Genomic DNA, 23,480 nt, shown 5'->3' with positions numbered 1-23,480 from the left:
TCTTGGCCACGACTGGAGAGCCGGCGCTGGGCTTGGACGTGTCCTCCTCCACGATGAGCGTGTCTCCTGTCAGACAGAGGGGACAGCTGAGAGCGCGGATCGGCACAGAACGGAGTCGTTAAGGTCGGAAAGGAACTGACAGCTCACAGCCAACCACCCACCCATCCCCACCGTACCCACGAGTGCCGCATCTCTGCGGTTCTCGACCACCTCCAGGGCGGTGACCCCACAGCCTCACCCGGCCCGGCGCGTTGGGTCACAGCCTCGCTTAATTAAGCTAATTGCAGCCCGCGGGGCAGCGGAGATCGTAAAGCGCAGGCGCTGCCGCCCAGCAGGCCTCACCCGAGTGGATGCCCAGCTCGCCCAGCCGCCGCTCGCCGTCGCTGAGGTCGAGGCTCCGCGGAGGGAAGCCGAGCAGCAGCCGCTGGGCCGGGGCGGGGACGCCGGTGAGGGCGGCCAGGGCGGCCTGCATGTCGCGGAGACGGGAGTGTGCCGTGAGGCCGGGCAGCGGCTGGGTGCCGCTCCGGGCCTTGCAGCGCAGCCGCAGCATCCTTGGCGCGGCCGCCGCCCCCCCCCTCCTCCTCCTCCTCTTCCTCCCCGCCCGGCCGTCTCCGCTTCCGCCCCGGCCCAGCGCCCGCTCGTTCTCGCGAGATCTTTTTCCGCGCTGTTTCATTGGGCGCTGGGCCGCGGCCAATCGCGGTGTTGCCAAAGCGGGCGGCGCGCGCCGCGGCCGGTGTCGATCTCATTTGCATGCAGGGCGCGCCTGGAGTTGTGGCGTAGCGCCGTTCTTCCGCCCGCTTGCCGGGGAGCGATTTACATCTCATTTGCATGCAGCGCGGCGGCGCGGAGCCATGGCGGCGGTGTACCGGCACGGCGGCAGCGCGCCGCGGGGCAGAACCGGGGCCCAGCGCGGCGGAGAGAAGAAGTGCTGTGAGTACCGGGGCGGAACCGCGCACGGAGCGCTTTTCGCGGAGGGAAGGAAAAAAAAAAACAAAAAAAGCGGTTGTCGGCTTCGCTTAACAAAACGCGCGGTTCCCACGGCACGCGTGGATTTGACTGCGCGCGGTGAAGCCCCGCTATCTCGGTGCCCTTCGTGCTGCTGCCAGCCTCGCTGCAGCCCTGCTGCCTCCACACCTCCTGTTTTCCGTCTGCTTAAACCCGTGTTTTCTTCCATCCTCAAGCCATTTTTCTTCTGCCCTTGGCAGCCCGCGTCTCCTGGGTAAATATTTGTCCCGCCGAGAACCGCATTAGCCCCATTAGCTGCAGCAGGTGCACCGCTGCTAATCACTTTCATTAGCTAACACCGCTTGCAGCACTCATTAGGGGCCAGCAGCCAGCTGCAGGACAGCCAGTCTGTCTGTCTGTCCACTGCGCTCCACGCTAACGTTTTCCTGCAGCGTGGGCATCCTACATGACCAACTCGCCCACCCTCATCGTGATGATCGGGCTGCCCGCCCGCGGCAAGACCTACGTCTCCAAGAAGCTGACACGTTACCTCAACTGGATTGGGGTGCCTACCCGAGGTGTGTGTGCCCCCACAGCCCCTGCGCACGGGTGACAGGGTGTCGGTGGGCACCCACCTCAGCACTGCGTTATTTTGTGTCCCAAGTGTTCAATTTAGGGGTGTATCGCCGGGAAGCTGTCAAGTCCTACAAATCCTATGACTTCTTCAGGCACGATAACAAAGAAGCGATGGAGATCCGCAAGTGAGTTGGCGTCACAGGGCTGTGCAGATGGCCCGCGGTCTGCTTAGGCTTGGGGTTGGCAGCCCGTGTGTTTCTGTAGCACAAAATAACATTGAATGCCATGGAAGGAGGTAGTGCAGTGCACAGATCCCTTGGCAGGATCGCTGGATGCGTGGGAATGTTGTTGGCATCAGGAGAAGTAGATGGAAAGGAGGGGCTTGGAGCACCCAGAGGAGCAGGAAATGTAGGGGGTACCTTAGGTGCTGTTCCCGTGGGATTTCCCAGGTGTGGATTTTTGCCCTCAGAGATGTCTTTTTTGAGGGCAGTGGGGTTGGGGGATTTGCATGGAGCCTCAACTCGTAGAGGCAGCAACTGGGGCATCCCTAGGACAGGGATGGGAGCATGGGGAAAAGGGGGATTTAAACAGAGTTCAGCTCTGTAGAGCCCCCAGGAGTTGGCAAGAAGCGAGGCTGGGTGCGCCATCTGTGGGGAGAACAGAGAGCTGAATTTTTCCCAATCTCAGAGATTCAGAGGACCTCCAATCTGAATGCCTTGCACCTGCTCTGACCCTGCATTTCTCTCCTGCAGACGGTGTGCCTTGGTGGCCCTACAGGACGTGAAGGCGTACCTCCTGGAGGAGTGTGGGCAGATAGCTGTAAGGCTCTTCCTGGCCAAACACACCATGGGAGCTTCATATCTGGGTTGTTCAAAGCTGCCCAGAGCATTCGGGAACCCAAATGTAATCCCTAATCATTTGGGGCTGCTTTAGAAGCTGCAGATAACCTTTCTCATTGCCACTTATTTTCTGGTAGGTGTTCGATGCAACCAACACAACTCGAGAAAGACGGGACCTGATCTTAAATTTTGCTAAGGAAAATGCTTTCAAGGTAGTGCTGCTGTGTTTAATTTGTGATGGGGATCACAGTGCTGGAGCTGTTTTTGACTTCTGATTTTAAACCAGAGCTCTTGGTCCTCTAAAACATGTTTCTCTGCCTCCTTCACAGGTGTTCTTTGTGGAATCCGTGTGCGATGATCCGGAGGTCATTGCTGCCAACATCCTGGTAGGTTGCCAAGCTCTGTGCCATGGAGCTGCGTGCTGTGCAAGGTCACCAGCTCTGCTCACAGCACTGCTGCTGGAATATTGGCATTAGGGATGATGTGCACAGTGTGGGGTGGTCGGGATCCCTCTCAGACTGCTACTGATGGTTGCAGGCATAACCTCTGCTGCAGGTGTCAGTTGGGGGCTGAAGCTTTGTGTGTCACCTTGCTGCTCCTGCAAGGAGGGCTGGGGGCTAAATGAGGCTTCCCCGTAGTGCTCTTATACCTCAGCTTGTAAATACTATTGAAGGTTCATGGGTTGTAAAAGCTGAAGGTGCAGTTGTTGAAGTTGGATGTGAGCTGAAGCCGAGCAGTGTTTGACCTTGAACATGGGATGACAGGCAGCTGTGTCTGCACTGGGGCTGAGCACTGCAGTGTGCCTCCCCATTGCCTTTTGTTGCGTTGCCAGGAGCAGGTTTTTCCACCGGGCAGCACTAAACAATGCTGACTTGTTTCAGAAGGGAAGGATGATGATGTTCAGTGCTGCTTTTGCTCAGCTTTCCCCACGTGTCTCTTTCTGCTCGACAGGAGGTGAAAGTCTCCAGCCCCGATTACCCTGAAAGAAACAGGGAGAATGTGATGGATGATTTCCTGAAGAGGATCGAGTGCTACAAGGTCACGTACCAACCCCTCGATCCTGATGAATACGACAAGTAAGCAGCGAGCCCAGGCTGTGCTCCATCCCTGAGCTGCTTTGCTTTGCTGCTTTGTGTTCTGTGCCCGAAGACTTGCAATGCTTGTGCTGAAGCACTCCCAAAGCTGAGATTTGCTCGTGCGAAGGCGATGCCCTCGGGTTGCAGTGGATTTGAATGTGATGCTCCCTGTGCAAGCACGGTGTGTCCTGTGTCCCCGCAGTGGTGCTGATGCCTTTTAACTCAGGGCAGAGAGCTGGGGGACGCCTGCACGTGTGTCAGTTGTCAAACCCGGCGTGTGGGTGTTCTTATTTTATGTTGACTCCAGAGATCTTTCCTTCATTAAAGTGATCAATGTGGGACAGCGGTTCCTAGTGAACAGAGTCCAAGATTACATCCAGAGCAAAATCGTCTATTACCTAATGAACATCCACGTGCAGCCACGCACCATCTACCTCTGCCGGCACGGCGAGAGCGAGTACAACCTCCTTGGCAAGATTGGAGGGGACTCTGGGCTGTCACCACGTGGCAAGCAGGTGTGGGTCTGCAACACCCAGATAGCTGCACTGCAAAGTGTCACAGCCCACATTGCACCCATGGCGAGGACGTAGGGGTGGGGGGCAGCTGCCCTGTGCAGCTCCTGAGCTCCTCTGCCCTCTCTCAGTTTGCACAGGCGCTGAAGAAGTTCATTGAGGAGCAGGAGATCGTGGAGCTGAAGGTGTGGACCAGCCAGCTGAAGCGCACCATCCAGACAGCTGAGTCACTGGGGGTCACCTACGAGCAGTGGAAGATCCTCAATGAGATTGATGCTGTGAGTGGGGCACGGTGCAGCCTTCTGCTTTTCTAGGTGGAAAATAATTGAATTGGGTATAAAAGTGTTTCCTGACCATCACTTGAGTTTTCCATCCGTGGCTGTGCATAACGCCTTCCACTCCTGTCAGGAGGTTTGGGGTCACTCACTAGGGCTGAAAGCACCTGGAACTGTTAGAGCTTTGCACAGCAGCAGACCTTCCTTTCCAGCTGTGTTGGGAGAGTGACACTGAGCATCCCACGCACTCGTGGGGTGTATGCAGTGCCTTGCTGCTGGGCAAAGGTTGGCACTCTCACTCTGGTTTTGGTTTTTTTTTTGGGCAAAAGAAATGCTGGTGCTGTGTTCATATCTATGTACTGAATTGCTGTACATCTGAAGTGATGCTGCATGGAGTTGTGCTTCCTGCAGGGGGTGTGCGAAGAGATGACGTATGCAGAGATCGAAGCCAAATACCCTGATGAGTTTGCCTTGAGGGATCAGGAGAAATACCTCTATCGCTATCCTGGAGGAGAGGTGAGAGCACTTAAAAAAAAAGCAGAATGCTGCTGTGTGCATTGGGCAGTGTGTGATGAATAGAGTGGAGGGGCTTTGCTTGGTTTCAGCTCTCTGTCCCCAGTATTCCATGAGAAATCGAAAGCCTTAGGAAACCCAGCTCTCTCTTAGAGGAAAGGAATGCTGCTCACTGTTCCAGCAGTGTGTGAAGCAGGTTCATTGTGCTGCTCTCAGTTGGCTGAAGCTGAGTTGTCCCTATGGAAAATCACCCTGGGAGAGAAATGGCTGTGGGTGGGGATGGAGTCACTTCTGGTTTTACTTCACAGCCATATTTAAATGTGTAATTTAGTGGTTTGTTTTCTTTTCAAATTGCACTTGCTAAGAGTTATCACTAATCTGAACTTCCTGTAATCTGAGGGTTGCTGCCATCCAATTTCACCCAGAGCTGTTTCCTTATTTTCCCCTCTATTTACTCCATCACTTCTGCAGTTTGATGCTTTAACCGATACTTTCTTGAAGGTGAAACTGTGTTAATTGCTACTTCTGCTCCAAGTCTGTTTATAAAACCCCTTGCAAAATTCCTGTTTTGTTTTGCAGTCCTACCAGGACTTGGTTCAGCGCCTGGAGCCCGTAATTATGGAGCTGGAGCGGCAGGGCAACGTCCTTGTCATCTCCCACCAGGCAGTGATGAGGTGCCTCCTGGCTTACTTTCTGGATAAGAGTGCAGGTACAAAAATAAAAGCGTGGTGGTGGGGGCTGGCTTCTATTTTTGCTCTTTTTCAGGGTTTTTGGGTGGGTGTCTGGTAATTGCTGTTTTGATTTTCTTGACAATGGAGGAACTGCTTTAAAAAAGAAAAAAAAAAAAAAAAACACCAAAAACCAACACCCACTTCTGAAATGGTTTAACCATTGCATTTCAGCAGAGCTTTGCAGGATGTGCCCCGTGAGGGCAGAGTCTGCTCAGTGCCTGCCCTGCTGTCTTTTTGCTCAGCCCTTGTTCCCAGAAGTGCTTCAACCAGGAGCATCCCTATGGGTAGAGCAGTGAGGGCAGTGGTCCATGGCACAGCGATGCTCTGCAGGACACATGTGACACACTACATGCCTGATGCTCTGTGATGGGAACTGGCTCCTCCTGGTTTTGCAAACAGCACTGCTCACTGATCAGCACAGAGCTCTGTGTTGTGGAAAGAGCACTGTTTGAGCTCACTTAAAGAGAAAACACCAGGCTCCTGGAAGTTGAGGCATGCTGCTGGGGCAGCGTGGTGCTACGTGATGCTGAGCAGTGCTGAGCTGCTGTAGTTCTCCCTGTTGTCTGGGTTGGGTTCCCCCAGGGTGCTGCTGGGGGGGCTGTGGTGTGGTGTGGAACCTTTTGCTCCTGAAGGTAAAGCTGATGCTGCCTCTCCTGCAGATGAGCTGCCCTACCTGCGTTGCCCCCTGCATGCCATCCTCAAGCTCACCCCGGTCGCCTACGGTACGTGCCTCCTTTGGGTGGGTGCAGCTGTGTGTGGAACAGCAGTTGTTGCTGTCAGTGCTTTTGGTGATGGTGGTGGGAGCAATGCGATGGTATGTATTGGAGATGTAGATTGGATATAAGGAAAAAGTATTTCACAATAAGTGGGGTGGATGTCCACATCCCTGGAGACTCTTAAGGTCAGGGGATGGGGCTCTGAGCTCTCACAGTGAGGGTCAAAACCAGAAAGTAAGTGAAGTGTGAATTCTCTCATGAACAGTTCATTCTGCATTAAGAGATTTTTGGTTTTAGTTTAGAAACAAGTAACAACCTTCTGCTCACTTGGCATGCAGTTACAACATGTTTTTATTCTAAATGGATGAGAAAATAAATTGCACTTCCTCCAATAAACTCCCCATTCTGTTTGGGCAAGGTTGTAAAGTGGAGACGATCAGCCTGAATGTGGAAGCAGTGAACACCCACCGGGACAAACCTTCCCTGAACTCAGTAAGTTGAGCTGCCTTGTTCTGCCTCTTGGTTCGTGTGGTTGCTCAACATTTGCCTTCTGTGGACTTAAATCAATTGCAGCTCTCCCTGCTGTAAGTGGCTGGTTGCTTTCAGTGCCAGCAAGGCTGCTTCAGAAGCAGAACTCATGGCACGTAGAGTTGTATGTGCTTCCCAAGACAGTGGGAGATATTTTGAACAAGTATTTGCTGGGGCAGAAGTGGGCAAACTGAAGCCACTTGGGTTAGGATGTACATCTTTAAATCCTAGGTCTTGTTGTTGATGCTTGTTTGGCATGTCTGCTTGGAACTAGTGCTATTAACACAAAGTATTTAGGGAATTCCTGCTGCCTTCCCGAGCTCTCAGCCCATTGCAGAGCCGTAGGCAGTGTAAGGCTGCACGTTGGGGTGCATTGTGGGGTCAGCAGCCCCAGGACAGGTTGCTGCTGCTGTGCTGTGGGTGGGAAGCATGGGGCTCATCCCTTCCTTTGAGGTGAGGATATTTGTAGCTTGCTGGGTGATGGCTCTCTGCCCTTGCTCTTGTCTTTGTGGATCTCACCAGTGTTTTGCAAGCATTCTGTGGAAGTTTCCACTGTTTTTGTGCTCACTTGTGCAGGCATGCTTTTGTTTTGCAGAGTGCCCACAGGTGTTGGGGAATGCCATTGAACAACTGGTTCAGTAAGGCTCCCCAGCTAAGCACCACAAAACTTACCACTGCATTAGGTTGCAGGGGAGCTGATCTGAACTGAGCACACTGGTGCATGGAAGCTTTTAGCCACCCCATGATGATGTAGGATGTTCTAGAAAGAGCTCCAAGGGAGAAGGGTTATCTGCCATTGTCTCAGACTTGTTGCTTTGCTGCTCGTGTGATTCCTGTGCTGAAATCATTGGTGCTGCTTGGAGGAGTCGGAGGATGCTCCTGCTCTGTGCTTCCTTGGGAACAAACTACTTTGAGAGCAGTAATACAAATAAGAGAAGTTTTCTGTTGGTTTTTTTCCTGAATCGATTGTAAAAATCAGTAAGCAAAAAAAAAAAAAACCCAACACAACCTAACTCCAAACCCAGAAGGAAGTAAATCTGCAAGCAAAACAGGCGTAGAGCATCCAGCACCACGGGTCCGCTCGTGGCCGGAGACTCTCGGGGATGTACTGCAGCTGTAACATCTCCTTCCCCTTTTCCCTTCCTTGTGATGTCCTCCACCTGCAACCAGAGCTGCCTTCCCATGATCCAGAGCCCAGGCAGGATGAGGAGGAGCAGCCTGACGCCGCTGGCCAGCGCGGCCACGGAGCAGCGCCCGCGGCACCACAGCGTTGGGAGCGGCCCCACTGACCTGCAGGTTCGAGGTGCAGCTGCTCAACCCCGGCTGCAAGCCACTGTCCAGGTGGTGCCTTGCTCTGCTTTCCCTCCCGTGCCACCCACGTCACCCAACCATGGCTGTAGTCCCAACAGAAATACCCTGACATACCCAAATGCCACTGGGAATCGTTCTGCATTAGGCACTCTTAAAATAAACAAGGAAATGCAGGAAAATCTCTCCATTAAGCTGGAATTGTGCTGCAAGAGGTTTATAAAACCCTGCCCCATGCAGGCAAGCTTCCATCAGTTGGGTGGTTCATTCTGGGTCGTGCTTTCCAACAAGAGCTTGATTGGAAAGAGTTACAAATCTCATCTCTGTCCGAATTTGTTGGTGCAGCCAAGTGCTGCTCTAGCAGTAGTGCAGTTGGTGGGGAAATCTGTGTGCTCAGTGCCTATGTACGTTCCTATGGATCCCACCAGCAGCTGGTTGAGCAAAGGTTGGGCTCCTGGTGTTTGGGTGCTGCTTGGTTTTTTGCCACCTAGCACTTCTTTTGGTTTGAAATCACGTAGGTCCCCATCAGGGTGATATGTGAAGCCCCATTTGCTTCTTTGCAGGTTGAAAATTGGTTCTCTTTGCTGTGTCCCATCACATGAGGTGGAGGGGGAGGGCGGGGGCTCCTGGTTGGGGTCTTTGTGCATTTTGTTCCCCTTGGTGCAGTGAGAGACTTCTCAGTAAAACTGTGGCTCTTCTAAAGGGGAATTCATTTTCAGATAACAATAAACAGCTTTAATCTCAGACATTTCACAGCTCGATATCTTTCCAAGCTGTTTGCAGTTGTGCTGCTTGTAGTTGTGATGCTGTAGCATCAAAAACTTTGCAGCTCAGGAGCCACTGCTTTCAATGTGGGTGGGGATGGTGAGTGCTGTCCTGGAGCTCTGCCCTGGATGGAGACATTCAGTGAGCTGCTGCAGCTCAGGTGCAAGCCTGCAGTGGTTTCCCTAACCTGAACCCCTTGGGTTGCTTCCCTTCTTTCCTCATTTCCTTCACTGCTGTTACTGTTGCTTGTAAACTACCTTTAAAATGCACTTTGAGCTCTCCTATGCTGTTTCTTTTTCCTTTGCAGCCTCAAGTGGGAAATGCTTGCCTGTGAGTACCGCTGAGAGCAGCTTGTGTGCGTTCTGTTGTGCTTTAGTAAGTAGGACTTCTCTTGGCTGAAGTTGCATGGAAACTACTTTGGGAAAAGACAAATGCACTGAGCAGTAATTAGTCACTAAGGGGACCTTGATGGGTTCAGGGTGCTACCAGGACTGAGGTTCCATCCACAACCCCTCCGTGCTGTCACCCTTAGGGCAGTGCTGTCCATCACACTGCAGGAGGTGGTACCAGTGGTGTTCTCCTGTGGCTTGGGGGTGAGCTGCCTTGATGGAGTAATAGGGAGAAGGATGGGGTTCTGAGCTGCACTGGGGAGGACGTTTGGGAAGCAGCTCTGTGAGTGAGCCTTGCTTTGCTAGTTGGATTGCTACTGTCTCTTCTATCATGTCACCCTGGGGGGCATCCTTGGGGTGAGCAGGGCAGGGCTAGCTTTCACCCACTACAAAGGGAGAGTGTTTTCTTGTTTGTATGCCCCTTTCTAGGGAGCCAGCAGCCAGTGTCAGCCAGAAGACCATGGGCTCTCCCTGCTGTGCTGTCCCTACAGCAGCAGCAGCTGTGGCAGACCCTGGTGTGACCCCTTGCTTTGCTTAGCAGATGTTTCACCTCATCCAACTCGTGCACTGTTGTTGTTTTTGTCCTGTAGAAGCTGGTTGCAATTCATGTTTGGGACCTGACTGTATGGGATAGCTCTTGGTATGCTTCCCTGCACAGCACAGTGTTGGTCCCCATCCATTTGGGATGACCACAAGATCCAACCTGCTTTTACCCATCTTTGGGAACATTCTGGAAAGCTTTGGGTGTTGCATCTGCACTGCAGAATGCTGGACCCTGGGACCCTTTGACCTTTGGGCCCATCCTCTTGCTGCTGGTGCTTTGGCTTCAAGTGCAGAGAGCTTGATTTAGTGGAAAGCAAGTGGAGTGTTTGCTGGTTCCATTTCCTGATGGGTGGAGGGAAGATGAAGGTTTGTATGGGGAGGTTGTGCCTCACCTCCAGGTGAAGGAGGGCACTGCTTCCCCTGTTAGGGGAGGGGAGATGAGTTTCCTCCAGATCTCATTACTCCTACTGGCATGTGCAGCTTTTGATTTGGCCAAAAGTCAGATTTTGCACTTTGTCCTTGAAATGAAGCTCTTCCAGTTGGTTTTTCTTTCCACGAGACTCCCTGTCATCGTGTAGAGCCTCAATTTATACACATTTCCTGGGATAAAAAGACACAGGACTGATCTTAAATTTGCATCTCCTGTTCTCAACATGTTGCAGAGAGGCTTTATTAGTAAAGCAGTATGACTGTCCTGCCAAAGCTGCAGAAGCGCACACAGCCTTGAGTGGTGTTGAATGCAACCATGGCCTTCCTGGGAGCTGTTCAGCCTCTGCAATGCAAACACTGCAGTGTTTCACCCAAAGTTGCCTAAATCCCAGCTTTCAGGGTCCTTACTGGTGAAGAAGAGGGGAAAAGCAGAAAGAAACTGGGGGAGCTTGCAGTGCATCATTTCATAACATCCAAAGCCTCAGACCTTCAGCTTTGTCTTTGTTCTCTGAACTGCAAAGAATGCATATGCCAGCTATGAAAAATTACCTTTCTACCATTATGCTTCAAGTGTTTGCTTTCCCTTTTGTTTAAAATAATAATAATAATAATTCCTAGGGGCATCCAGGAAGGAAGTTTGGTCCAAGTTCCTTCATTCCTCTACAAACCCTCTCCTAATAGTTGTGTTTTGCTTGAGAAAACAGCATGTGAGCAGCTACAGTGAGTTAACTCTGATGGTTACTCATTAAGTGTTACTGCTGGGAAAGCTGTGCAGATATTCTATTTTTCTTATCACAAATGGAAAGAATGTAGAGTCTGAGTTTCCTGAATGTTGGGCTGAAATGTTGATGCCTGCTGCTGATTGTCAGCAAATTGGCTTGAGAGCTGTGCCTGCTGCTTTAGTGCAGAACAGTGATGGTTGGGTAAGAAGGTAGCAAGACAAATGGTGTGCATTGATTGCACACCCCTTTGCAGTGTCCAAAGCACTGCTGTGCACTGCAGCTCAGGTCTCTGGGACCACTGTCTGTGCTCTGGGACAGGGAACGAGCAGCAGCTGCTGCAGAACATTGTGATTGCCAGAGTTTAGTCCATTTGCTTGTGAGTGCAGCAGTCACTTGTACTGATGTGTGTTTCTTCTGTGGCCCTTGGTGAGGCACTGGAAGGTGTTTTATCAGATCCAGAAGTATTTGTTGTGGCTGATAGGAGAATTTATTACTGTAGCTTTTCTAATATTTGTCTGGAAGTGTAATTTCCTATGGAGAGGAATAAAACAGAGTGACCCTGAGTAGCAATCAGCCTCGTTCCTGCATGGTGCTCAGTGAAGGTTGCATGCCTGGGCTTGGGGCAGCTGGGAGAGCTCTACAGGAGGCTGAATGGCAAAGCAGGAAGAAATTATCTGCTCAGGAACAAGTTCATTAGCAGACCCTTGGGTAGATGCAGCCAGGTAGATCCACTGCATGAAGCTGGTTGGATTCTGTGCTGCAAAGCATCTGTCTATGGTGTCCTTTGGTTTAGCACCCATGGGTTGAGCCATGTTCTAACCTGTGCCTTTCTCTCCACAGAGGCTGGCTGGCCTAGAGGTGTAGGGCTGCAGTGGACAGCAGGAGCCTGATGGGACACAGTGCCAGCTGTGAGCACAGTGAGCAGTGCCTTCCTGCAGCCATCCTGTCCTTGCGAGCACTTGGTGTCTGCCGTGGCACTGCAGAAAACTTCCTGAGAAGATTTTTCAGCTGCTTTTAACGTGTGTGTGTTTGTGTGTGTGAGCAGCAGGACATGTGAGTGAGCTGTCCCCATGCTTTGTCTGCACTCCTCGGGGCACCTCTGTGCCTCTCCTCCTCTGCTTGCTGAAGCAACTTTTCTTTGGAAGATGTTCTCATCAGACCCAGTTCCCAGGTTTTACTCAATCTTTACCATCTCTGAGTTCAAACACAGTTACTCAGTGCAATTTAACAAGCAGAAGCACTCCAGGTATTGCTTGGCTTCCATGGCTGTTGCTTTGAATCCCCGGACCTGAGCCTCTTGCTTTGCTTTGGGAAGGGTTCTGCATGTGCTGTGGCAAAGGGCACTCACAGGATTGTCCAATCCTACAAGGTGACCCACTGCAGGGGACAAGGACATGGATGTGCCCATTGCCATTTGGGAACAGCCAAGCTGCTTTTGGGCTCAAACCCTGCTTTAGCTTTCCACTGCTGCATGCCTCACCCTGTTCTCCTTTCTCCTGGGCTTTGTGGATGCTTTTCTCTTGCAGCAAAAATTCCTCGCTCTGCATCGCACAGCACTGTTTTCTTCCTGCATTCCATGCTTACTGTCCTGTTCCCTTTACCTTAGCCAAAACCTCTCACAATAAGCTTGGATGTTTTGCACTCACACACAAGTGATGCATCAGAGAATCGTGGATTCATTGACCAAAGCTGAGTCATGCTAATTCTGCAGAACATTTCCTATTCCTATACCCATTTCAAGATATTTTTGTTGTCAGAAGGTAGTGAGGGGCCCGGGCTGTGGGTGAGGTGAGGAGCAGCAGTGGGGCCACGTGTGTGTGCTGTGTGATATTTGTTTTACTCGTCTCTTGTACCAATTTTTAGACCCACAGCACATTTCTGTGAGTAAGCTGTGAACATTGCTGATGTAATGCTGCCTTTTGTGGAGTCGAAGCTGTTTTAGTATTTGGGGCACAGGTGTTGCACTCCTTCAGTGCTGGCTGCCTGTTATTGGGATGCCCTGCCACAAGGTGAGGTGATGACACTCCAAGTTTTCACTTTTCTCTTACGAGTTATTTGCCAAACTCCATTTTGTCTCACTCCTAATGTCCCCCTTGAAATTAGGGCAAAACTATCAGGTTTGCAGCCCTGAGATTAGGTGAAGAAATGGGCATTTGGGGTTGAGCAGGATGCTGCTACAGACCTGCTCCGTCCAACTATTCCAGGATCTGTGACTCTGGGACCCAGGCTGTGTGTGTTAAGTGTGTAAATCAGTGCCTACCCACGGATACCTGAGCCCCACACACTCTGCCTGACTGAGGCTTAACTGGGGATGTGTGTTGTAAACACTCCCACAGCTTTTATTCGCTCAAGCTGAGATGAGAGGGCTGCAGCAGAAGCCCCAAACCCTTTAGGATGTGCAGTCTGCAAAAGTTTTATGTTGATCTTAAGCAGTTATGCTCCAGAGGGATGAAATTCAGGGGGTAAAAAAACTGAGTTTTATTGGTTTTACTCCTTAGGTTGTGCCCACTGAGCAGTACATCCTTGTTACTGAATATTATAAATAAGCCAGAGGTGGGAGGGGAAAGGGAAGGAGAAACAAAAAGTTGAAGGAAGAGTTCCATAGGCTGCATAGCACAGCAGTGATCCTCCAACGCACAAACATGCTGGAATGGCTGCAAACCTGCAGCATCAGAGCCACCAGCAGATGCCTACTGTGAGCTGTTCACGCACAACGTGCTGTGATGACTGGTGATGAGGAGTTAGGTATGTGTGTATCATTAAGGAGCTAATGGCTGTAATGAGCCATAGCTATTTTTTTCCTGCCAGAATTCATGAATGTAGCTGATGAGTGTCGGTAGTCGTCAGTTTTTAATTGCTGCTTAATGCCTGCTCTGCAGTGGTGGGTGGCTGTGGGTTGCTGTGCTCCCCAAGCGATGCTGCAGCAGCTGCATGCTGGTGCTGGGACAGAGCCATCTGCAGCAGCCAGACCGTCCCTCAGTGCTTTAAGCCAAAGCATAGCTTCTCCTCCTGCATCTTAATACACATGTCTGTAAGGCAGAGCAGTGGCAAATTCACAGTGGCTGTGCAGGTGACTGGGAGGTGACAGCGTGGTGCTGCATGTCCCAGGTGAGCCTCTGCCTGTGCTGGGTGCCAGGCGCTTCCTTGAAACCACCTGACTGCCCTGGCACTGCACTGCTCGTGCAAACAGCTCAGGATAAATAAGGGTTGCACAATTTACCTGAATTTAGGATTAACGGGGGCTTGCACTGCTGGTCATACAGAGCTGTGGTGTTGTTCAAAGCACTCCAAAAGCTCACCATGGGCTGAATGTCCAGTGGTGGGCTTGTCTGCTTCGTGAGCATTGCACCAACACCAGATTTTACTCCTGCATCTCCCTGATTTCTATTTCCATCTGCTTTTGATGTCAGAGGTGCTCTGTGCTGGTCTCAGGGTGCTGCTCTGCATTACTGTGTGCTGCTTGCAAACTGCATCCTTGTGCTGTGCGTGGGGAGGGTGATGTTCTGTGTTTCACAGAGTTCTGCTGTGTTACTGCTTTCTAATGGTCTTTTTTTCTAGGTTTTAAAGAAAAAAAGCAATGTGTGCAGAGCTGTTGTGTTGTGTACTCTTTGCACTTACGCACAATTATCCCGTGAGCATTTATTTACCATACAGAGGTTTTAAAAATAAAATCTTGTTTCCTCTCCTTTTCTGTGACTGTTTGCTATCACTGTGTCACCAAACCAGCACACAAGGGGTGATGCTGAGCTCAGGGAGTGCATGGGAAGCACTGGGGGGGTGAGGGTGAGCGTGGGGCAGGGGACTTGGGAGCAAGAGAGGTGGGTGCCATCCCCTTCCCTGTGTAATCCATGTTAAAAATGATGATGCTGGAGGAACTAAAATTCACGTTTTCAGATTTCTTGAGGTGTTATGGTAAGAACAAATCTATTTTCCTAGAAAAGAGCAATGGGTGAAATCGCTTTGGAGATCCCTGAGCAGATGGAGGTGTTGGATATTCCCAGTTCTTCCTTCTGCTCTTGTCCAAGAGCAGAGATCTGATGGGTTTGCACATGGTTTAGAGGGAAGCTCTACTCTGGAAGCTGTCCATGTACTTTTATTTCTGACGATGCTAATAGCATTCATTCTCTTGCAATCCTACTTCTATCTTGCAGTGACACCCTGGATGAAATGAAGGAATACCCTTTTCCTTCTGCTTACCCAGCTGTGAGATGGGGCAGATGAGAGGCACTGTATGGCCCTGTGGGTGCAGCTGTGCCCCGGTGCTTTCAGCACACACAGGTGGGCTTGTCCTGTGTCATCTGGAGAGAATAAACCAGGAGAGCCCGTGTTTGGGTTTGGGATTAACTGGGTTTCTTGTAAATAGTCAGCAGAGGTCACTGCCTGCTGGGAGTGACTAAACAAGGCCCAGCTTGCTGTGGTTTAGAGAACCAAATCTGCTCTGTTGCATTTTGGCTGGGGCTCAGGCAGGCTTTGGGAAGGTAATATTTCCCTCTGGGTCTGAGGATGCGAGATGGTTGGGTTTTTTTTGGCCAAAAGAAATCTTTGCTCTGGCAGAACCAGCTGTCAGAAACACAACCCGAGGTGAAAAGGGCGCTGTTGAATTTGTGATAGCAATTGAAGCTTAAGTGAAAATGCACAAAGTGCGAAAAGGAGCAAATGGCTGTGGCCTCTGCCAACACTGTTATTATTGGAAAACAGTAGGAATTGTGTGCAGCATCAGTGGAGGGGCTGAGCCCGAAGTGCTGCTGAGCTGAGTGAGCAAACCCTGTGGGCAGTGCCATAAAGCTCTCAAGTAAGAACTTCAGTGCCCAGGGGGATGCCATCATCTTGAAGACACCCGTAGGCATTGTGCAGGGACCAGCTCTGGATGCCTCCACCCTTGGACTGTTTCAACTGGCAGCTCTGCACACAAAGCAAACAATTTCAACATCTGCTTGGGTTGCGTTCAATTTTCTAGCTTTTTGTTTCGTAGGTTGGGTAAACATCTTCTTTCTTGCTAGGAGGAGTTAATCATTGATAGGCGAACTGGCACGGGTCTGGTCCCTGCAGAGCATGCAGTTGGCTATGTGCAGCCATTTCTGAGCGTGTGGGTGGATCAGAACCCCTCCTTCAGCACAGCAGGGCTGTGTCAGTGCCATTGGATGCACCCATCGCTGCCTGCAGAGCCCAGGTAAGGTGAGCTGAGCTCCAGGAGTGGGATTTTGGGGTGTTCTTGTAGCTCGAGTGGGCTAAGGGAAAAGTAAAATAAATTGAATGAAACCGAGAGATGTAATAAGGAGTGAAGGAAAGCCAGAACAATGGATCAGCAGCAAGAAGAGCTCGGCTAGGGCAGTGGAAAAAGGGAGGAATAACTTTTATTAGGAGGTGCTTAGCTTTCTTTTCTTTTAGTGACCAATTTCTCATCAGTCGCCTCTAGGCACAGCACCAAGGTGGGCTGTGTTGCTTCCAGGAGGAAGGTAGGCACTCAGAGTGCGTGTAACCCTGGGAGGGTTTGGGCTCACAAGGGATGATCCTGGAAAGCTGCAAGACAAACAGGGCTCTCTGATCTTTAGAGCAGCCAAATATGCAAACTCAAGCTCAAATATGCCAAGAGAAGACCAGTGAAAGAAAGCCTACAGGAACAGCTTAGAATCTGCAATCAGCCATGGTGACCCCAAGAAAAAACAACACTTTTTTCCCCTCCCCCACTGTTTTTAAAGATATTTGGCTTAGAAAAAGAATGCTGTGACATCTGCAACGTGGTCAGGATGAGGATGGTGCCAGCTCTGGGATCAGCGAGACAAAGGGGCCGTGCTGCTGCCCTGGTGCTGCTCCTCACTGCTGCCCTGGTGGTGGGCACCCAGGGTAAGCAAACATGAAGTGAGCAGAGCTGGGATTCCCCCCCCAAGGGGAAACTCATTCCTGAGGTTCACAAAACCTTGATCCTATTTTCCTCTTTGTGTTTGAAGAGCCTTGTGAATCTGATCGCAACCATCTTCCTTTGCCTTTTTGCTTTCTGTGCAGAAAAAAGGCTGTAAAATTATTCTAGGTAACAAAGGTGCACTGCCTCATATGCTGCTTGAGGATAAGGAAGCTGTTGGTCTAGGCTGTTACCATCCTTGGGAAGCGCTGGATGAGGAGTGAAGAGTGATACATAGAGTGATGCTCATCCCCACTGCAGTCTGCCCTTCTCCCCTCTGCTTCCCTCTTCAATAAGTTTTATGGACTGGACTTTCAGAGCAAGCAACTCTCAAATTTGCAGTTTCCCCAGCATTTTCCTGATGGTGTTTCTGTTGGTAGGTGATTGCGGTGCTCCGCCACGGTTCTCATTTGCAGAACTGAAGGAGGACTACCTGCAGAACAAGACATTTTCCACCTCTCAAGTGGTGGAATACAGATGTCGTCCAGGCTACATGAGGAATGTCAAGGCCCGGACCACTTACATTTGTGATAAGGACAGCTGGAAAGGAATGGCCGACTTCTGCTTACGTGAGTACATTTTGGGTTGGCTTCTGATTTTGGGTGAATCCGTTGGCTTGTTGGGCAGCATTCTGGTGGTGGGGAGGTGGTGGAAGTCAGTGATGAGGTGCCTGGTGTACAACCTTGAGTGCCAGCAGCAGGAATCTGTCTGGATGTTGCTTGCCCTTCACCACTGACTCCAGCTATACTCAGAAGTGCATTTTTCCTCTCAGGTGCTTGTGAACACTTAGTTCAATAACAGTATTTCAAGCTTTCAGTAAGAGAATCCTTTAGTCTTGACAGCAACACGGGTCGTGCCACAAGTTAGAGTGGAAGGGGAATTCCAGAGAGCTGCGGTCCATCTGCTTGCTCAGTATTGGAGAGGTCTTCTGCTCTCCTGCTGGATGTTCCTCATTCTCCACGGACCTGAAGAACTAACTCTGGTCCTGTTGTCCCCCAGCAAAGCACTGCAGTTACCCTGGAGAGCCAACCAATGGCAGGCTTGTGGAAGTAGAGCAGTTCACCTTTGGGTCCATCGCGAACTACTCCTGTGACACTGGGTAAGCTGGGAGTACTTGGGGTCCTGCAGGTCCTTGTGACCCTGAGGGGATGTCCAGCCCAATTTCCTGTAAAATAGTGACTTCAGAGCTAATGCACTGACTCTGCAAATCAGATACAAGCTAAAAGGCCTTTATATTCCCTGGTAGGCTTTCTGAAGTCCTTTTGCTCTAGGTTAAAGCCTGTATTATCAGAAACCTTACGCTGGTGTAGGTAATGGTAGACTAATCAAAGTATTTTTTAACTTCTCCTTTGAAAGCTTGAAGGAGTTTTCTTCCCCTCATGCTTTGAAATGATTCTTAGGATTGTAGAATGGCACAGGTTGGAAGAGACCTTAAAGATCACCTAGTTCTTGCCAAGCTCCAGTTCATTCTCCAGGGCCCTTCTAAACCATTCCCAGTATTTCAATATATTTTTGAAGGAAACACATCACTACTGAAATTAGAGCTTATGGTTATAGTTGAGTTATAGTTAACTATAGTTAGCTATAATTAACACGTTGTCTCACTGTTGTTTCACTGCAGTTGCTATCAACTATTCTACTCGTTTGGTTACGCTGGGCAAATTTCTTAATTCCATGGAAGCCAAAGCAATCCTGCTAGTGGTGTTCTAAATGAAATTAAAAAAAAAATATCTAAATTGCACTTGACAAGTAATTCCCTCCACTCGTTTTCCCACAGGTACAGACTGGTTGGCAATTCCCAGATTAGGTGTGTGATTAAAGATGGACATGTTGGTTGGGATGGAGACGTTCCCATCTGTGACCGTAAGTAGAGTCCTGCAGCTCAGCTGCTGTCTGAGTGGTACTGGGGATGGATGAAGATAGAGAGGGCTTTGGTCATTCACTGCATGTTGGAAATCTGGAAAAACATTTTTCTTAGTGTTTTCCTTCCTGCATCCCATGGAAGCATTCCCTGATAGTAAGGCAGCTGCCCATCACAGGGATGTGCCACTCAGCTGTGAGGCAGAGCTGCCCTGAGACCTGCCTCTAATTTCTGGCACCTCAGGCATTTGTGTCTCAATTTCAAACCACGCGTTTAATTAACATTAATTTTTCAACTTTTTTTTTTTTTTTTTTAGCAATTCCATGTTTGCCCCCTCCAAAAATAGCTAATGGAGATCACAACGGAGGTGACGCCGCGCTCTTCACTTATGGAGCTTCTGTCACCTACCGCTGCCACGCTGACAGCAGGGGGAGGAAGCATTTCTCCATGGTGGGGGATGCCTCTATTTTCTGTACGACCAACGACAATGTGAATGGTGTCTGGAACAAGCCAGCCCCGGAGTGCAAAGGTGAGTGGCAAACTGCCCACAGGAGACCTGGGAGGGGGTATTCATCTGAGGCCACGGAAGAAACAGAAGGCTTGCCAAGATTCAGAAGTTTGCTGTGATACCTGCTGCCTTTCCTTTGTTCTCATTCTTAATAAAATGGGGGGAAAAAACCCAATTAATAAAAAAAGATGTAATATTGGACGGAGACTTGAAAAATGCTGCTGCCTTGTCGTGCCCATTTCCATCCCTTTTGGTGAACGTGTGCTCCAAGAATCATGGATTCATTAGGTTGGAGGGAGCTTTAAAGTTCCAGTTGCAGTTAAAGTTTCCAGTTGCAGCCCCCACCTACGTTAGCAGTTGCCAACACCAGATCAGGCTGCCCCATTCACCCCAACTGCTCCAACAGCTACACTGCTTTTAATCATCCCCCGCTGACCCATCACTCATTGCCTGAGCTCTGTTGTTTCCCCCACGCAGTGGTGAGCTGCAGGGAGCCCCAGGTGGAGCACGGCAGGCTGCAGAGCAGGTACAGAGCTGAGTACAACTATGGTGACACCGTCGTCTTCGACTGTGATTTCCGTTACGTGCTGCTGGGCAGTGACACAACCATGTGCCAGGAGGATGGCAGCTGGGACCCCCCACTGCCACAATGCCAGCGCAGTGAGTGCCTGCAGGGACACAATCCAGGCAATGGCTGTGGGGGTGGTGGGCTGCATTCTGTCGTTTTTGCCTCTTGCACCACGGTGGCTTGCATTGGAGATGATGTAGGCGTGGGACTTTATGACTTTGGGCCTCATAGCTAAAGTCTTGTTCCAAGACCCAAACTTGAGGAGAGTTTCTTCCTAGAATTCAGAGGGACTAAACTGACCTCTCTATACTCAGTGCTTTTAAAGGCCATTGGTAGATTAGGACAGAGAGTGTTGGCTTTGTTAGAAATTGCACGTCATTGCAACAAGTCAGTGTAAATCACCATACATTGTAATCACAGATCATGCATTTCATTTTACTTCCGTTGCATTCACTCTCTCAGTAGCACTGAACTCAGACAATTGGCTTAAGTGAACCTCAGGAAGAATCACATGAGCCCACGTTTTCCCCCAGATCCTTTCATGCTGTGTACTGTCCTGCACCTCACTGCTTTCTCGTTGGCAATGTCACGGAGTGTTGATTTCACCCTTAGGCAGCTGTGATGACCCTCCTGACGTGCAGAATGCTATTAAAGCAAGACTTGCTGGCAATTTATTTCCTGTTGAGACTGTCATCACTTATGAGTGCCAGACGGGCTACGAGTTCAGCCCTGGAGTAGTGATGCAAAACATCAGTTGTCTGCCAGACTATACATGGACTGAAATTCCACCACCCTGTGAAAGTAAGTGCACGTTCCTTCAGCTTAAGTATCCTTGTGTTTGAGCAAAGCTATTCCCAATTAAAGAATCCGTGTGCAGTCTACCTTATCTACCAAGCTTAACTACTATGCTTTCTGCTCCTTTGAACCCATGGAAAAAATAGTGTACCATCATTAAGATGGGATGGCATGGTGCTGCCAGTGCCCATTGGAGAGGGGAATGTACATCCAGGAAAACCCCATGAGTCCAATGGTGTCCATCAGCATTGGTGGTGGGATGCAATAACTTCATATGTATGCCCAGAAAATAAAACTGCCTTTAGGAGTGTCCAGAAATGGCCGTTCATTCTCCTTCTGCCTCAAATGAACCTGCTGTCATTGAGGTACTTATGCCATGATTTCACACTTGCTGCTGTTTGGTGTTTCTCAGGAATTAGTTGCCCGAATCCAGCTACCAAGAGGGGAATGCACATAAGCTCCTGGGGCAAGAAAGACACGTATGTGGTGGGAGACATAATCCGAATTTTTTGTGACTCTGGCTATGTTCTCAAGGATAGTGATGGTTATGTCGTGCTTCAGTGTACGAACGACGGCACATGGAACCGGGCAGCACCGGAGTGCATTCCAGGTAGGAGAGCTGCTGCATCACCTTGACTTGTTGGCTGCTTATTTGTGACTTTGGCAGAGGTTTGGGTTGCTCCGTGCAGGACAGCTGCCTGCTACCATCAGTAGAAATCTACCCGTGGCCTTACGTAGCTGCCTTCTCTGTGGAAAGCTTCTTCATGGGGTTCTTCCTAAAAATTCATGAAATCCTTTTATTTTTTCTCTTGCTCCTAGAACCTCGTTGCCCAAAGCCTGTCATTGACCACGGAAGAGAGGTTTATAAGAGCAAAAATGATTACACAGTTGGGACTCAAGTGAAGATAGAGTGTGATGAAGGCTACATGATCAGTATCCAAGAGTCGGTCACGTGCCGGGCTGATGGGAACTGGTTTCCCACATTACCCTACTGCCAGCAAGGTACATGCAAGGCAGGAGCTGTGATCAGCACAGGGGCAGGGCAGGCAGCCTTCCTTCAGCATCGCCTCTGAGATGCAGAAAGGAGAGCACTGGCTGTGGGGCTGAAGGTGTCTTCCCCAGCAAATGCCAGGCAGGAGCTGAGCTGTGCATGGAGCTGAGTTCTTATCTGAATATGACAATTATGTATTTCTTTTTTTTCCTTCTTAATCTTTATTTCATAGCCTGTGGCCCTCCCCCGCAAATCACCCATGGGCTGGACATCAACCTCACGTCATCATTCTTCCCCTATGGCTACAGAATGAAATATGATTGTGCTGCGGGGCTGTCCCTCATCGGGGATGAATCCATTTATTGCACCTCTGAAGATGGAGTGAACCTGGAATGGAGCGGCCCTGCCCCGGAGTGCAGGGGTGAGTCTATAGGGTCACCCCAAAACTGGGGCATCAGGAGGAGCCCCTCATTCATTCCCCCCACCCACTTTCTGTCCCAGGATATGAGGCATCCCTGTACTACAGCTCTCTGTTCTCTCCCTAGCGGTTCGCTGCCCCAAGCCCGTGGTTGAGAATGGAGAGATGGTTACACCACAGCACACGTTCCCCTATGGGACATCCGTGCGCTTCTCCTGCCATGAGGGCTTTGCACTGCATGGCAATGCTGAGAGCCATTGCGTGGCTGATGGCAGCTGGCAGCCAGCCCTGCCTGAATGCCAGCCAGGTGAGTCCAGCCCCACAGACCGAGGCTGGCAGAGCACTGTTTCCTCCTGTTACATTATAATGCTGTGTGTTTGCCTTCTAGTTAAGTGTCGTGCACCAAAGAGCAAGGAGAACCTACAGATTTTCTCTGACAGGGAGGAGTACGAGTTTAATGAAACTCTGTACTTCTCCTGCAAGCAGAGCAGCAATCTGGGAGAGATGTCGTTAAGCACCTGCTCTACTGGTGGCTCTTGGATGCCACCACTCAACTGTGTGAGTACCACTGCTTTGTGTTTTGCCCCATTCACAGCTTGGAACAGCACCAGTCTGCCTTCATGAACACGCTTTGTTAAGATGGGGCTGGCACAGCTGTGGGTCTGCATGGTGGGGGTTTGCAGCCCCGTGGCATTGACTCACGCCCTCTGTCTTTGTCTTGGCTCTTTTAAAGAAAACATTTCACACGTGCAAGAAGATTCGTCAAATCCGGGAAACTTTTGAGTGCGGAGTTCCTCTGGCAGAGCTGAGAACTTTGCTGGAAGTACAGAAACTCTACCTGGAGATCCAGAAGCTGGAGAAGGATCTGGGAGGCAGAGGAGGCCGCTCATGACTGTGACTGGTATTGTGGTGGGAAGAAACAGTCAGAGAAGTGAACAGATTCCTGTCATAGGAGGAATCAGAGTCTTTTGACTCATCCTGGTAGAGCTTGCTGCATTAAGTTTGTGCATCACTTTATACCTTTTAAAGCTTTACATTTAGGTCTGTTATCCTGAGAGATGAGTGGTCTGAAAGGAATGGAACTGAGAGAGAATTGTCCGAGTCACACACGTGTATGGAGAGCCATCACTCACCCTCTTCATCTGCAGCCCCATTCGGCCCATCACTGCGTGCCAACAAGTGTTAACAGCCTAATTAGCCACAGCCTCCAGAGCTACGTGGTGCAATGGAGAAATCCTCCAGGCAAAACTAAACGCCAGCTTTTCCTGCCGAGTAGGACAGTTTGATGTGGGCTCTGTGTGCCCACTGCACAAAGTGGAGCCCATGGAAATAAAACTGGAAGGAAAGAAGTGGCTGAATTATTTCTGCGACGTCCAGCGAAGGGGAAGTGCTCTGCTAACTCGTATCGTGTGACCAGACTGGTGTTCCTTCACTGCTAGATTTATAATAAAGCTGCAGTTCTAATGACTGCTGTGCCTTGTTTGCAGTAATTCTGCCCTATCTGTGGTATAGAGCAGGGGGCTGTTCATACTCAAGTGAAAAGGCAAAGGGGACACGCAGCCCTGTTCCACGC

General features: G+C 50.2%; 2 protein-coding genes across 15 annotated transcripts; both read left to right on the top strand.

The window, feature by feature from the left end:
- Positions 1 to 65: 65 nt before the first annotated feature.
- PFKFB2 (6-phosphofructo-2-kinase/fructose-2,6-biphosphatase 2) lies at positions 66 to 14,563 on the top strand. 11 transcript variants are annotated; one of them, XM_090124510.1, is made up of 16 exons: positions 318 to 930; positions 1,398 to 1,523; positions 1,610 to 1,706; positions 2,274 to 2,340; positions 2,498 to 2,572; positions 2,690 to 2,746; positions 3,312 to 3,436; positions 3,744 to 3,951; positions 4,080 to 4,226; positions 4,635 to 4,739; positions 5,316 to 5,445; positions 6,127 to 6,189; positions 6,602 to 6,675; positions 7,882 to 8,014; positions 9,092 to 9,159; positions 11,708 to 14,563. In XM_090124510.1, the coding sequence occupies exons 1-16, from the start codon at positions 351 to 353 to the stop codon at positions 11,729 to 11,731; spliced, it is 2,079 nt and encodes a 692-aa protein (XP_089980636.1). In that variant the 5' UTR covers positions 318 to 350; the 3' UTR covers positions 11,732 to 14,563. The 11 variants fall into 11 exon arrangements, with proteins under 11 accessions (XP_089980627.1, XP_089980636.1, XP_089980628.1 ...); XM_090124502.1 differs by having other exon boundaries at positions 7,882 to 8,052; positions 9,092 to 9,114; XM_090124503.1 differs by having other exon boundaries at positions 7,882 to 8,052.
- Positions 14,564 to 15,879: 1,316 nt separating this feature from the next.
- Positions 15,880 to 23,374, top strand: LOC149915049 (C4b-binding protein alpha chain-like). Of its 4 annotated transcripts, none has more exons than XM_090124513.1 (15): positions 15,880 to 16,037; positions 16,567 to 16,711; positions 17,147 to 17,335; positions 17,766 to 17,865; positions 18,544 to 18,629; positions 18,944 to 19,156; positions 19,613 to 19,795; positions 20,316 to 20,504; positions 20,911 to 21,108; positions 21,318 to 21,500; positions 21,722 to 21,910; positions 22,035 to 22,214; positions 22,296 to 22,465; positions 22,641 to 22,808; positions 22,949 to 23,374. In XM_090124513.1, exons 2-14 carry the CDS (start codon positions 16,615 to 16,617, stop codon positions 22,797 to 22,799), a joined length of 2,136 nt encoding a protein of 711 aa, XP_089980639.1. In that variant the 5' UTR covers positions 15,880 to 16,037; positions 16,567 to 16,614; the 3' UTR covers positions 22,800 to 22,808; positions 22,949 to 23,374. The 4 variants fall into 4 exon arrangements, with proteins under 4 accessions (XP_089980639.1, XP_089980637.1, XP_089980640.1 ...); XM_090124511.1 differs by having other exon boundaries at positions 22,937 to 23,374; XM_090124514.1 differs by lacking the exon at positions 22,949 to 23,374 and having other exon boundaries at positions 22,296 to 22,341; positions 22,384 to 22,465; positions 22,641 to 22,930.
- Positions 23,375 to 23,480: the final 106 nt, after the last annotated feature.

The sequence above is a fragment of the Phasianus colchicus genome, chromosome 25, assembly GCF_987193195.1.
Source record: "Phasianus colchicus chromosome 25, bPhaCol1.hap1.1, whole genome shotgun sequence".
NCBI classification, from domain to species: domain Eukaryota; kingdom Metazoa; phylum Chordata; class Aves; order Galliformes; family Phasianidae; genus Phasianus; species Phasianus colchicus.
This window is presented reverse-complemented; position numbering and strand designations above follow the sequence as displayed.

Coding starts and splice junctions, on each gene's coding strand:
- LOC149915049 (XM_090124513.1), top strand. CDS start 16,615: ATGAGGATGGTGCCAGCTCTGGGATCAGCGAGACAAAGGGGCCGTGCT. Junction 21,109..21,317: donor AGCACCGGAGTGCATTCCAG/GTAGGAGAGCTG, acceptor TCTTGCTCCTAG/AACCTCGTTGCCCAAAGCCT. Junction 22,215..22,295: donor CCTGCCTGAATGCCAGCCAG/GTGAGTCCAGCC, acceptor TTTGCCTTCTAG/TTAAGTGTCGTGCACCAAAG.
- PFKFB2 (XM_090124501.1), top strand. CDS start 351: ATGCCCAGCTCGCCCAGCCGCCGCTCGCCGTCGCTGAGGTCGAGGCTC. Junction 1,524..1,609: donor GATTGGGGTGCCTACCCGAG/GTGTGTGTGCCC, acceptor TTGTGTCCCAAG/TGTTCAATTTAGGGGTGTAT. Junction 3,437..3,743: donor GATCCTGATGAATACGACAA/GTAAGCAGCGAG, acceptor TGTTGACTCCAG/AGATCTTTCCTTCATTAAAG.